This window comes from Dendropsophus ebraccatus, chromosome 8 (genome assembly GCF_027789765.1).
Source record: "Dendropsophus ebraccatus isolate aDenEbr1 chromosome 8, aDenEbr1.pat, whole genome shotgun sequence".
Lineage (NCBI taxonomy): Eukaryota > Metazoa > Chordata > Amphibia > Anura > Hylidae > Dendropsophus > Dendropsophus ebraccatus.
In genome coordinates this window covers 40840958-40856555 of record NC_091461.1, presented here as the reverse complement: position 1 = coordinate 40856555, position 15598 = coordinate 40840958, and the positions used below count along the sequence as shown (strand labels likewise).

Below are 15598 nucleotides of genomic sequence, written 5' to 3'. Positions count from 1 at the left end.
CAGGGATGGGTGGGGGAGTGGGGAGGCATGCCTGCTGCGGCTTGGCAATGCCTCCTTGACACTTGAACTCTATATTATTTGGCATGTTTATAGGGGATGTAAACATCCCCCCCCAAAAAAAAAAAAAAAATCTTATATGCGATTTTTTATTTTTTAAATCGATAGCCGTAGTCTAAAAAATTGCAAAAGACTAAAAAAACTTAAAATTTTCACAGTTCCATGGCCTTATATTGCAGCATGTGTGTGCAGCTGGACTATTATATGCACTGACATGTTAGATTTATAGGTTCACTTTAAGACAGGTAATCACGTGTGATAGGTTGCCTATGTTTAGTCCATCATTTACTATGGTGAATGCAAATTGCTATTATGTGCGGGTGTTGTTTAGTATACTAACTGTTAGAAATGAAATCACACGTCTATTTTCATACCAAGCTAACGCCCTTATGAAGGTGTGGGATGTTCTATATCCGGTTCTACTTTCCAAAGTATGTGAATTGCCCAGGGTGTCACTAACTGTGATTTTGATGCATTCATTGATGTGGAATATACAGAAGGTTAGTTACCTGTGTAGCTCTGGATGAAAGACACAGCTGAGATGGATGATGGGTAGCAGAAGAGACAAAAGGCTTCATAACTAACAGTAGTGCTGGGTAATGCTGACATCACCAAGATGGGAGAGGTGCATAGACGTGCTCTGGCTAGGAAGAAGATGAAGGTTAGTGAATACTGGTATCCAGCGCGGATTTTAGCATAGTGAATGGCATAGGCCGAATGTTCTGTCTTTGAGGACATACAGTATGTACAGTACATGGCTGGATTAGGTGTCTGTGTTATATGGATCTTTATAGTATCACCTATCCACAGAGTAAGGGAAAGTATGTAATTGGAGGGGGTCTAACCATTAAGAACCCCACTCATTAGGAAACAAGGGTCCCTTCTCCCCCAAGTGAATGGAGCAGAAGCACTCATGCACGGCCATCGATCACTCTATTCACTATTGGACCACAAAAGATAAGCACCAACTTTATTGTAGCACACATAGGGATTCCATGTGCAGGATCTGTTTTGGCTATGTGCATAGACCTTTACTTGGGTTGACCTTTTACTACTAAAAATCTGAACCCAACATCAAGACTGTAGCATACTGCTCTAGATACATGTATTCTATGTGCATATAAACAATGATGCATTAGAAGGGACCTGGTTCTTAGTGTCTTTTTTCTAAAAATGTTGTACAAATGCCATGTATTTGGACTAGATGCACAATGTGTTGTCTTCATAGTCATCCGGTATGGGGAAGCTGGTCCTTTTTTTGAACTGCGTCCCGGTTCCCGTGTGCGGCGCCGTTCTATTCATGGTTACCAGGCTGGGGGTGAGGCACTGGAGGCAGGCCGGCCCCTTCATGACGCGCTCCATTAGAATCAATGGAGCTGCGTCATGCAGAGTGACTCCACTGGTGATACTCTCATTGTCATCCATTGTTTTGTGTTGGCTAAAAAAAACAAATATGTAAATGACCTGCTTGGTGCACTGGGATGTTCCCCAGGGCCTTGGTACATCAACCCAACCACCCGCCAGCTTCTGAGCTTGTGCATAAAGTAGTAACGTCTTCTTCCCCAGCCCATATCCCGCACTTGCAGTATTCCCAGCTCAGCTAACATAGGTATACATGTAGGGCATTCATTTAGCAAACTAGTCTTCTCCTGATATGCTGCTTTTTTCCTCAATTTGTTGACAGCCACTCTGCTCTAAAAGCAGAAGTTTGGCTGGTGTATATATATATATATATATATATATATATATATATATATAGTAGCTCTATACAGCTTTCAACAATGGGAGTGAAAGTGCGACCATATCAGGAGACAGAGGTAGGTTCGCTAACTGTGTTAGCTGAGATTGGAATACCCCTTTAAGTCAGAATGGATTTTCAGATTTTGAATTTGTAAAAAGAAAATATAAATATTACATAACATTTCATTCTGTAATAATTACATATAAGTCTAGACAAGCCTTTAATGGGCTCTACAGGTGGAGCCTTGATTTTAGGGTGTAAAAGTAATCAACGCTAATGTATCTACAGCAGTTACTATTAGTGCCTGATAGTACAGCTCACATTGTGTCACATTGACTAGTGCAGGTTGTGTACAAAGGCAAAAGAAACTGCTCTAACTGGGTGATGGATCATGCAGCTTTATGTGTACTAGCTTATTCTTTAGTAAGAGTATGTTCACACTGAGCAAATGCCCAAGCGAATACCCAGTGTCAGACGGCATTTTTATGGGAGAGCTTGCAGACCTCCGCTCTCCGCTTAAAGAATTGACATGTCAATTCTTTGAGCGGAGAGTGGAGGATAGCGAGCCCTCCCATAGAGATGCCGTCTGACACTGAAGCAGGTGGGATTCCGCCCCATTTTCTCAGTGTGAACATACCCTAAAGATTGCTGGACAATTTTAGAAATCTTGCAACCCAATAATTTACCCATGTCTCGCTAGCCACTGTTAGGCTATGTTCACACAACGTCAAAAATTGAGAAAAGGCGCCCGATTTTGTTATTTAAAAAAAACGCGATTTAACTGACTGCAATGGCAATGCATTGAAGTCAATGGGAAGACAGACGTCCAATGCACACAATGTATTGAATAATGGATGTTTTTGCCACGGACGGCAAAATAATGAACATGATCATTATTTTCGGACGTCTTTTGCAAACAGCGGACGTTTTTTATTAGTTGTTCGTTTATACTATTACATTCAATGGACTTTTCAATTAAGCCGCATCCAAAGGCCAATTAGTAACTCCAAACTAGAATAATGTACAAACATCAGTCATTACACTAAGATGAGGCCAGGCTGCTAAATAACGTCCGTTATTTTAGACTTAAAATAACGGACGTAATTTTACATCATTTTAAACGGAGCTGAAAAAACGTTTTGTGAACATAGCCTTAGGGAATATTGCCAAATGCAGTGCCTTCCAATTTTAAAGGAGCTGTACAGGATTGGAAAAAAATGGCTGCTTTCTTCCAAAAACAGCACCACACTTGTCGATAGATTGCCAGTGGTATTGCAGCTGGTCAGACAAGTATGGTCATTCATGGAAGGTAGCAGCCATGTCTTTCTAATGCTGAACAACCCCTTTAAGTAGTACAGTTACTTTATCTTTAAAGTTGTGTTCCTGGTTTTAGAATCTGTTAATCCTAAATTGTGACACAAATTTTTTTTTTTTTTTTTTTTTTTTACAATTAAGCAGATTTATCCCAAAAGCTTTTAAAAGGGAACATGTCATCCTGAAGGCTCGTCTGTCCGTAGGACCTTTGTGTTACTAATATTTAGATTCCCTTGGCATGATTTACGGCTCACATGATGGATAGAACTTCAAAGGCTTCACTCCTCCATGTGAACTCCGTTGTGCACCACTTGTGCAGGCAGGGAAGCTAGTGCTGAAACAGACATGATCGAAGCGCTGCACCTGTCTCAAGCAACGCACAGGGGGCCGGGTGGTCTACAGTTTTTAGTTTGCAGCTTCATATTGCAGGTTCTTGCCATTTGGATATGGTTTCTGGACTCCAAACTTGGCCAAAGCAAAGAGAAAATGATTTGCTTAGGAACAAATCTTACAGCTGGACCTTAACAATGAAACTCTTATTGTAGTGATCTCCAAGCTGTGGCGCTTATAGAACTACAACTCCCAGCATGCTACAGAACTACCACTCCTTTTTGACAGAATACACTCATATAGCAGAATTGTTAAAAACATAATGTTAAAAACATGGTTGAGGCACAGGGAGTAGTAGCAAACAGCACACTCCGCTCTGCTACATTTGTGTATACTACTGAGTGATGATTTTCCCACAGTTTTGTGCAAAAATTAATACTACCTATTTATTGGGTGGAATTGGGTCATGATGCAGCCATCTGGATATGGTTAGGCAGCATATGAAATTAATACAGGGTGGTTAACATCCATACATGATGTTACTGAGGTTTCTTAAGGATAAGGTTGCAATCCACCTTCATAAAAAATTGGAAACATTGTCAATTACTCTGCTTTTTAAGATCTTTTATTCTCATTTATTATTTGAAACAATCTGAGGAAATAATTCTTTCTTCATGTTGGTAGAATAGTTATATGTTATGATAATATGCCACTCTGATCTGGGGGAATGCGTTCTATACATTGCTAAGCCTGGGATGGCGTGACTAAAGACCAGCATATTGCACTGTGTCGGTTGACCTGCATTGTAGCTAAGGTAATTAAAGGGGTTGCACTTTGACCCAAATGTGGCATAAACCATGACTAGTTGCAAGAAATCCATCTTGAATGGGTTTTATTGAATTTTTGGGTCATGGTTGTGGCCACCTGTGGGACACAGTGAGACTCCATACACTTTTCATAGGTGTGTGGCAGCACAATTACTGCACTCTGAAACGGCGCTCTATAACGCTATAAAGTGTTTTTTTCCCTGCACTTACTACTGCATCAAGGCTTCACTTCCTGGATAACATGGTGATGTCACTTCTTGGATAACATGGTGATGTCCCTTCCTGGATAACATGGTGATGTCACGACCCGACTCCCAGAGCTATGCGGGCTGTGGCTGCTGGAGAGGATGATGGCAGAGGGACACTGAGGGACACAGGGCACTGGAGGGACACTGAGAATCCCCCTGCCATCATCCTCTCCAGCAGCCACAGCCTGCACAGCTCTGGGAGTTGGGTCGTGACATCACCATGTTATCCAGGAAATGAAGCCTTGATGCAGTAGTAAGTCCAGGGAAAAAAGCACTTTATAAGCATTTCCCGTAATAAGTGTATATTGATGACTTGTATAACTTTTGGGGGGCAATAACATTTTTTAAACTTTTCCTTTAAACCGTCAATTCTACCATAACCACATATTAAAGATCCAGGGTCATTTGACTGAAGTGGACAAGTTCTTTTAATGGTAAAAGTTATATAAGAAGTGTCAAAATGGGTTTAAACTCAGCCATTCTGATCCCTCTTTACCCAACAGTATGTAGGTGCCTCAGCTACCCAGTGTCTCTTACATCAGGGTGAGGAACTGCATTAGGGATATGTTAATATACAAACATTACCCCACATTGTGCTTTCCTGTCCTTGCTATATTTGAATGTGACATGTAGATAAATGTATAGAACCCATCTAAATTACCAGATTTTAACATAACATTCCTTACATTTGCTTTATCCCCAGTGGTAAGGGTGTACATACTAGAGGCAACATCTGTAGCTGCTATGAAGTCAGTAAAAGGTTTAGTTGGGGTTGGCTTTCTTCAATATAGTTAATATTTTCCAAAGACGTAATACTGTTGGCAAAGAAGATCATGTTGCCCTCTATTCTGCCAATGGGTGAAAATTGGGTGGGTGGGTACTAGTCCTTCTTATCCCATAAATATTGAGTCAAATGTTTTGAGCCAGATGCACATATAGGTTAGGTTCACACTATGTAAAAATGATGATGGCCATCTTTCATAAAAACGGCCCTCATTGCGCAATTAATGTCCGTTATTTAAAAAAATAAATTGCGCTATTTGCACAACGATGGCCATAGTGATGCATAGCCATATACTATATATATATATTATAGGAGAACCAATTTAAGTAGTCACTATTAGGGATGGTCCGAACCTGCCGAGGTTCGGGTTCGTATGAACCCGAACGCTCGGCAGCAGATTCCCGCTGTCTGCCCGCTCCGTGGAGCGGGCGGATACAGCGGGAGGAACCACTGGAAAACTGGGATACAGCCTATGGCTATGGCTGTATCCCAGTTTTCCAGGCGGTCCTCCTGCTGGAATCATTACCGAGGGTTCGTACCATCCCTAGTCACTATTAATCACACAACATAACATGATAGACAGTGGGCGTTTAACACATAACAATTATTTTTACCCGTCCCTGTCTTAGGATTACACGCAGGTGGGCAATATCAAAGTAGACAGAACTGTGGGGTCAATGAGGGCACTTGTTCATCTCAGTTCACATTCACACACAGCTATTTTTTACCAACTGTTCTTGACGTATAGACACTTTCCACTCATCATGGAGATGGGTTCACCTTTGTTCCTAAGCGGCAGAGATTTTTTTAAATGATACGGGCCATTCATCTGTCAGTATAATGAACCTCTGCATTCTCCCAAGTAACGTAATGTTAGGTCTAAATGGGAACACTATTCATGCCAGGAACACGCCTCAGCTCTGGGATGAAGACCTACAGCTGGAACTTATTCTATTTAAAAGGTTCAACCTGCTGACTGCTGTACAGCGCTCCCACGAGAATATTACAAGATATCTGTTACATGTGCAGCTGGACTTGTCTCCATACTGTAACTGATGAGGTTTCTTGAAACGCTTCTTAATCACAACCATTTTACGGCTCTACCTGAGGAGCTGATTTCACATTGACTTGCCATAAAATTGATACCATGTGAAGCAGGCTAGGAGGCCAGTTCGTTGGCGTGCCATGACACTCATGCCCAGCTGCTAGGGTTAATTTCCGAACACGGGTTGTCATGTCTATAAAAATGGTGACATATGTATAAAATTGTCTGCCACACTAGGAACAATGTGTTATATCTACATGACCACTTCCAGTAGTTACCAAGGCCTGTAAAAAAAATCTCAAAAATGTTGGATTAGAATTATTTTGGGAGTTTCTTTCATGTATATGTATAGATAAACAATTTCTTTTTTTAAACATTTCTCACTCACATAACCTTTCCAGGTTCCTCTCCAAAAGACAATAATGGAAGGTTACTTCACCAAGATCTTCAAATGTGAGCGTCAGACCACACAGCTTGTCTTAAGGGAGCCACCATGGTTTGCACAGCAGGAGGACTTAAACTCCCCAGTAGCAATTGATCCGAGTATTAGAAAGTAATAGTGTAGAAAAGAAAGGTATAGTGTAAATCCTATGGGAGGGACCTCCATGTAGCTAGATGTTAATAAATAGGTTGCCGCTTGCAGATCTATTCCAGGGGGCCCCAGAGAGTGCAGTTACAGATGTGGAACCGCTTACTGAAGACAATCCATTATTATGCGAATGATCTTTCTTTTCCCCATTACACAACTTTGTATACGTGCTGTCGTGCTCATTTGGACTCAACCTATAGCATGGGTGACCCTTAGCTGTCTGGGTCAAGACAATGCAAATCTACAAAACTGCCTTAGTTTAAGACTTGCTAAAAAGAATAGTAAAGAGAAGTGTCAGGATTATATTAGTATATATACTGTATGTAACAATGCCTAAAGGTGGTCGGCCATACGCCTTCAGAATATTACTTTATTGGATAACCATTTCTCCGAACTCCCCATACAGATGAATGTTTGAGACAGCCAAACATTCATGTATACTCAATGGAAAGAGGAGAGGTCTCTCTAAGGACATAAGTTAAAATTCAACATGCCTAACCCTTCTCTTCCCTTATATCATCTGTCGGGGGAGACTTGGGCCCCTCATACACTTTAGACAGCTGACTGCTCCTATTGAAGTCGGCAGGTTTGACAGACTTTTGTCATTTAGTTCTGAGTGACAGTACATATGGGCTACTGCAAAGATTTTAATTTGTTTTTGAAATTTAGGGTATGTACACACTATGTACCTGGTATACATTGGCATAATGGCAGAAAGGTATGCCATTCTGTACTGTCACATAATCACATATCCTATTCAATTCACACCAGTTAATATAAAAAAAAGGAAAAATTTGCCGGAGTACTAAGAATAACATCTGAGCTATACTAAGGGACACACTTGGTACATATTGTACATAAATATAGCATCAAAGGAGAAACTATCACAGCTTAAAGGGAACCTGTCACCCCTGTGCCCGGGGCAGAATCCACCCGACCCCCCCATAGAGCCCTCCATACTTACCCCCTCCTGCCGACCTGCTCCTGATGCAGTGATTTCCTTTGGACATCGGACCTATCTCAAATACTTTGCATATTGGGCGCGCAGGAGGGGTAAGTATGGGGCGCTCTATCAGGGGGTTTGATGGGTTCTGCCCCGGATGCGGGAGTGACAGCAAATCTGGGTGGCTTACCACTATAGAACAGGCTTAGAACTCTAGTGGAGGCCCAATTTGATGTGGAAACGTCCCTGCCCAGTCAACTAGGGGATTCCTGGTACACTGCTACACTGGTTGCACATACGGTGTGACCTACACTGGATCTTTATACTCTTTATCTTTATGAGGAAGTGCTGCTGGTGTCTATAATAAGAGGTAGAACTTACTTCTTACTTCTGCCCTAGTTACATAGACTAATTTACTCCACTTTAGACTGTAGAGTTCTGTGGGATATTTCATCATCACAGTTTTGGTCTTTCCCTTCGACGTCCTTCATAAAGTTCGATTATTTTTACTTTCTTTTGGAAAAATCCCAGTGCAAAGTCTTCTCTTCTTCCAGATTGCTTCCCCACGCAGCTGAGTTCCTGCCGATGGTCAGGAAAAGTAAGTTATCAGTCAGACTTTATTCGCTCCAACTTTAGAAACTGCATTGTGGTTTTTCCGCAAAATTAAAGCCAGAAGTACAAAGGCTTTTAAGGTAACTTTAAAATACTAGCGAGCTATTCTCTTTACATTTTGAAGGATTTACATCGCTCTGGCCTTTTTGTTTTTTAAGAAGTACCCGGTAACAAATTGCTTTCTCTTCCATCAGGAAGTAATAAAGACTTGGCCAAAGTCAAAATAAAATTACATTAGATATGGTAGGTTCAGTACAGTTCAAACCGAGGGATTATCTTCTGGTCATTGATGTAATGTCATATGAGATATTGGAGACTTTCAGGGTAGGCCTCCGGAGGGAAGCTAGGAAGAACTGAAGATTGTATGTTAATAACTTAAGACCTGCAGTACATCACAATCACTGTTTGGCTCTTATACAAAAGTTTAAATTAGTTTGCAACTGGATACAGACAAACTGTATTATGTTTGTAGCCAGAGTTCAGGTTAATGAAAAGAACAGAGATTTCATTGACTACCATTCATTTGTATAAAAAAACTATTAAAGCCAAGGCCTCTTCAACGAGAAATCCCCACAAAATGCCCTTGAATGAACTATGTAACTCCTGGGGCTTTGAATCGATAGCCTAAAGAGCCTTGAATTGATTTCCTTGAAGAGAACGTGTCATAAAAATATCAACTGTTGTCGAAATTTACTTTTTTTTTTTAAGCAAGTGCTAGAGAGGTGGAGGATAAAAGAGATAACATGCTCTTACACCCCCCCCCCCCACACACACTCCAGCGCTGGTGGCTTCATACTGACGCAATGGTTCCTGGGTCTTAGAAAGCAGCCGGGGACCCGGGTCTTGACACGTGAGGTCTGCTGAGCCAGTCAGCAACCGAGGTTGGACCCCACTACAGCCGCTGACTGGCTGAGCAGGCCTTACACGTCACGACCTGGGTCCCCGCTCAGCCCCGGAAGTGGAGCCGGAGTGGCAGTTTACTCTGGTAAGAGCATGCTATTTCTTTTATCCTCCCCTTCCCTAGCACTTGCTAAAAAAAAATACGCTGCTGTGCACTGATTGTCTGACGAGGAGCGACGGGAGCCGGGGGCTTCACATATCCGCAGCGTTGAGCAGTTAATGTAGTGCTCTGGGCCGGGGGCAGCCCTGGAGCATACATCACTAGCGCACTGATTGGCTGACCGCCAGGGGATGCTGGGAGGCCCCAAAGCAAGCAGGAGCCTGGAGCAGGTGATGAATGCTCCAGGCCGGGCTGCGGGGGTTAAAGGGGCCAGGTTACATATCCGCAGTGGAATGAAAATTCCGCTGCGGATATGTAACTCTATAGCCCTTCACACTACCAGCATTTTTTTTCAAATTTTGGGATGACATTTTGGGGGATTCAGAACCAATTACCAGTTTTCCTTAGAATTTTGGTCTCAACATGCAATATTTTCAACATACAATGGTCATCCTGGAACCAATTAACGGCGTATGTTGAAAGACCACTGTATAGATAAGACTGGGTTGGGCTATTCACAATAGCTGATACTCAGTGCATGGCCCAAAGGAGACGTGTGCCGCCCTGACGTACAAAAGCAGGAAGCCTCTTCTTTTGTACATACAAAGGTGTATTCCACTCAAACATAACTTTTCATATGTTTCTGCCCATGGTGAGACTAACAATTCATTCCATACTTGCTATTATCTATTCAGTCTCCTTCCCTAGTTCTGAGCTGCTGCTTTCTGCTAAAGACACAAAAAACTGTGTGTGACTTTTTCTCTCCCCCTCCTCCCCTCTCCCTTCTGAGATGGCTGATATAAACGAGTTTCTGGCAGGCTGTATCTGTAACTTTGTAGCTTCTTTGTAATGCTGGGAGGGTTAATCTGAGGTCAGGTTGCTGATGAACTACGAATATCCCTCTGGAAACTGGAGGAAGGAGACTGAATAGTTAATAAGTATAATAAGTATGTAATGAATTGTTAGTCTCACCATGGACAGCAACATATGAAAAGTTATGTTTGAGGGGAATACCCCTTTAAGTAATATGTTACTAAGTGTATGTACAGGCAAGAATTTACCTCCCTGGTCCTCTGTGAATGGTGATGCGTGCATCCATGTACATTCTTAAGGGGGGGGGCAAATATTTGCATCCCTAAAAGTTAGTCTCTGGACTGGCACTAAACCCCCACGACCCAATCCTGATCTGCAGACTGGTGGTTGGGGACCCCTGTTTTTAAAGGATCCTTATAATAGGACATCAGTATAAAAACAAGGGCCGATTTTCTGCTGCCTGTGGCGAATCCTGGCGCCCCCAGTGCCCACAGCGCCCTTTCACCCCCTCCAAGCCTATTGAAAATTATAAGTAAGTAATGCGTGTGTGCAGAAAACCTGCAGCTTATAGTATTAAGTGCACACACAATCCAGCTCCACCATAAATCACCCAGTTCTAGCACCTTCCATCCTTGGTGAGGACAAGACAGCAAAAGTTTCAAAGTTTCCAATTCCGCGAGTGTGTAACCAATTCTTTAGTCTTTATTGCTTCTCCAAAAATAAAAGCACCTGACATATACAAGAGTCACTGCATTGTGACTACACACAACTACCAATGCTTAATATGGGCCTTTGTGTCTCCATCAGTGATGTCTTTTTGGGAAAGGTATACCATCTCAAGGACGTGGCCAAAAATTTTGAAAAATTTCTCCACATTAAGGCTCTAAGTTGCAAAGCTGATCTGTCTCCACTCTTGGAGAACCAGCTTGATGTACAATATGCGACCCAGGGGTTGTATAAAATAGGAATGCTAGTCCTTTATTGTATGGATTGCAGTTACTAAAATGCTGTACGTATATGCTCCTTTTCTTTAATCCTAGACAGTGACTTTTTTGCTAGACAGCCTCTGATTTTTTGGATGTCAAAATGCTTTTTGTTAAGTCTTTGGCAGCTATTAGGTTATGAGGATATTATATATATTTTCTGGAGAAAAAAATGAATTTCTCAGCTTCTTATTTTTTCCAGTAGAACGCCATCTATTTGACATCTCATAATTCTTATAAATTGAAGGGGAATTTTCTTGATTTAAACCGGTTTTATAGATCCTTTTAACATCTTCCTAGTGAAATTCAATCTGTCTGTTCATGTGTTTTTGTCAGTTTATATATCCTTTATAGTAAATGGTTGGAGTAAAATTAGACCCCAGCTATTCTTGATGTTTCTGTAATGCTTATAACATATTATTGTGGTTTCACTGGGCTTTCCATTTTTACAAAGTACCTTCTTGCTGTTAGTATCAGCTTGGCAGCAGATAGAAAAAGATTAATCATATGATATCCATTCAGTTTAGTGTCATAGAGCAGGACTTTTCAGACTTTGTTAAAGTGGGCCACACCAGCCTCCATGATGGTGCTGGGGCCTCTCACTGAACAAATTCTACCAGGTAGCACAAAACACCTTCCCAAGTGAAGTGAATGGGATGGTACAACCAATTCTGAATGGATGGAGCTGTGTCTGGTAGAAAATTAAGAGGCCGTAGCACTTGACCGCAGTCACGTCACTAAGCTGATGGCCCAAAAACCCCTTTAAGTGTAAACCTGAGTGCTACCAAATAAAATCATTTACTATTACCTTCTCTTTCATTTTTTCTACCTTTCTTTCAAACCTTATGATCTATAGAAAAGAGAAGACCCTGCCAAGGTGCTCTTGGACTGTCCATTTATCAACCAACAGCCTGTAGGGTGCATTTGTAGGGATTAGAGATGAGTGGACCTCGAGCATGCTCAGGTTCGTCCAAACCCAAACAACCTGTATTTGATTACAAGCGGCTGTTGGAGTGGCAGTTGTATGCAGCCCTAAGACTGCCTGGAAAACATGGATACAGCCTATGGCCAACTCCAAAGGTGTTTCACATTGTCTGCACCAGGCTCAGGGCCAGCTGGATTTACTAAAAGGCATGCACCTCTTAAGCCCCTATTCTACGGGCCGACTGACAGGAGCAAACGCTATAAGCGCTCGTTTGCTCCTCGTTCCATGCGGCTATTTGATGTGGCAGCAGGGGCGGGTGAGTCCGAACAATGAACAATGTCGAACATGAACAAGGTCGGCTGATCGTTGCCTTCTATTCCATGGGACGTTGATTGGCCGAATACGGCCGATAATCTTTCCGTGGAATGGGGCCTTTCGGCTGGTAGTCTTAAATCTGTCTGGTAAATTGGGGCAGGGCTTTATAAGATTGGCATACTTATACACCAGTCTTGATAAATGTCCCCCTATATTTTTATAGATGCTCTTTGCTCCTGTGAACGAGGGATGCATGTTTATATATTAAATATTTGTTGATTTTCTTTTTCTTGCATGCATATCCTTATACATCTGGCTTCATTTATAGTGTACTTTGTTAGGATCCCATTGGCTAATGGCCAAAGCTGGATTGTGCGACTGGAAATAGCTGATGTGACATATATGAGTTTGTGACATAAGGGAGCTCACAGAGCTTGTACTTTTCATCTTTACCAGTATTAATGCAATAGCAACACTGTTTGTCTTCATGCTCGTAAAGAGACTATCCAACCTATAACCTCTGTGATGATCAGTGATCGGCACAGGGAATTATTGTTATTGGTTCAGTTGCAGCTTCTGTGCTTTTTCCTACCTTATGTCCCGCACTCTGCTCAGCCACTCACATAAAATGGGATCGGCGTGTCATCGGGAGGAGGTGACCGGAAGTGGAAGCGGTGAACGGGGGATTTGACAGCGGCAAAGCAGGGAGAGGGATGTTTGGCAGCATGACCTTTAATAACTTTGTAAACAACCATTAGATAAAGGCCAAATCAGACAGGCCAACTTACCTTGCAAGCTAGATCCGTCTTCACGCAGCCCTTTCCTTTAATCAACCACGTATCTCTTATTATACGTGGAGATTTGCGGCCGACAGAGGATAATCTTTTGACATGTTCAAAGCCATCGTTTAGCCGACGAACGCCCTGATTTAGCGGATAATCTCTCTGTAATATTAGCTGTCATCAGTTGTATCACCCTATTAGCTATCTAGCCATCTTCAATGTCCTCGTTTTGCTATCTGTATTGATGATATTACAACTGATGTGTTTAGGACCACACTAGCAGGACTGTTCCACTGTAAACAATATTCTGTACCCACCATTTGGAGCTGACTTTAGTTCTGTACATCTCCGACTCATATAAAGAATCCATTATTTATTTTTAAGCTTAGCCTTTTTTTAAAGGAAGTTTTTCTTGCTTAGAACTCCTGCCCAATGTCCTGTCCCAGGGCTAACAAAATAAAGTTTCCATCATGTATTATGTAGGTCTGTGTAAAAATACAACTTTTTATGTTTTTAGAATGGGCCGACATCTGTTCTTCTGAAGTGAAATGCAATTAGGTGGGTGGTCTAAGGTATACAGTATTCCTTACATTACTAGGCAAACAAGTGACCACCGGTAAAAGACTGGATAGACTTTTTCTTTACGACTTTTACCAAAGTTGGGCATAAATGGACTGTACAAGCCTAACAGCTTCCATACGATTGTGAGCTTTAATCAGTCCATTTATATTAGAATTAAATATCCTCAGATCCTGAAAATAACATTTTGGATGATTTCCAGCTAGTTTCGGACTAAAAATACACATAGGTAAATAAACTGAGGTCTAAGCAAAGAACATGTGTTAGGACAACCCCAGCAAAACATATTGGAGGCTTGTTTGACATCTGTAACTACCTAAAATCCTAATGTTTTTACAGCCAGAGACAACATGATGGAGATACAGGCTGACATTTCATTTGAGCGGGGTCAAGTTTGCAGCTTCAGATCAAGTGCAAGTCGATTGATATTTGTTCTTTTATCTCCGTCTCTAATAACATAAATAGACAGTGACATTTTCCTAGAGCCCTTTATGTTTAAAGGGATTGTCTAGGATAAAAAAAAAAAAAAAAACATGGCTGCTTGCTTATAGAAACAGTAGCACACCTGTCCATGGGTTGTGTGTTGTATGGCAGCTCAGCTTCACTTTAGTAAATGATGCTGGACCGGTGTGGCGTTGTCTTTGGAAGAAAGCAGCCATGTTCTTCTAAGGGCGCATTCAGACTATGCAATTCTCACGTACAACATCCCTCGGATTCCACCGCTCGCCCTCACGCGCTCCCCCTTGACTCTCCACAGATGCCAGAGACTCCATTCTATGCTCAGGCAGATTCCGCCGACCACCCAAAGTATTCACATCTCAATTCTTTGGGCGGATGGCAGAGTCTGCCTGAGCATAGAATGGAGTCTATGGCATGGACGGAGAGCCAAGCGGAATCCACAGAATGTTATCCGCGCGGATTACGTAGTGTGAATGCACCCTAATACCGGGTAACTCTTAAACATCAGAGAATTACAAATTTTTCTTGTGATTTTAGATTTTAGGGCAAATCCCAGAACTATGTACAATTTTGTCCATTCATTCTTTTTTCTAATTTTATCAATTTTCCATTGCAGATGCAAGTTTTGGATAAATTTCCTATTGAAGCAGGACAGAAAGATCCAAAACAAAGAATAATACCATTTCTCCCAGGTAAGACAAACATTCTGCGTATATGCCAGTCATACTGCATGTAACATAGCATGTAGCTATAGTCATAGTGCATATACAGTATACTAATACCAATGTCGTGGCCATAATGCCCCCTTTTTGGTACTATATTTTCCATGGTGATACCTTTGCATGTTTTATGTTCTCACATGCCTCTGTTCTCAATGGGGTTATCCTAAGAAATAAAGTGCGGTTGGATAGACCCTCACCAATCAATACTTATTTCCTATAGATAAGCAATAACTACATTTTTGATCAACCCCTTTAAAGTATATATATATATATATATATTTATAAAATTGTATTCCACTTACTTATATTTTTGTTTTGTGTGTTGTATCTTGTTGCGTTTCATTATATTTTTACGGCGCCCTAGATTTATTAAGGTGTGTAAAATAGTAATTAGAGTAGACTTCTCACAACAACCAATCACAGCTCAGCTTGTAACATGCCTGAGATGAAAGCTTAGCTGTGATTGGTTGCTGTGGGCAGTTTACACTAGTTTCTAGGTTACACTTTGATAAATCTGGGCCACAATCCAT

At 41.6% G+C, this 15598-nt stretch overlaps 1 protein-coding gene across 3 annotated transcripts in view; it reads left to right on the top strand.

Annotated features, from left to right (window-relative positions):
- Positions 1–15598, top strand: part of SH3PXD2A (SH3 and PX domains 2A) — a 219620-nt gene that overhangs the window by 72453 nt on the left and 131569 nt on the right. For 2 of the 3 annotated variants that reach the window (XM_069980239.1, XM_069980238.1), the window contains exon 3: positions 14963–15038. In XM_069980239.1, coding sequence (XP_069836340.1) covers positions 14963–15038 — 76 coding nt within the window. Of the gene's footprint in view, positions 1–628; positions 719–14962; positions 15039–15598 lie in introns of those variants that run through there. The other variant, XM_069980240.1, reaches the window with a different exon arrangement.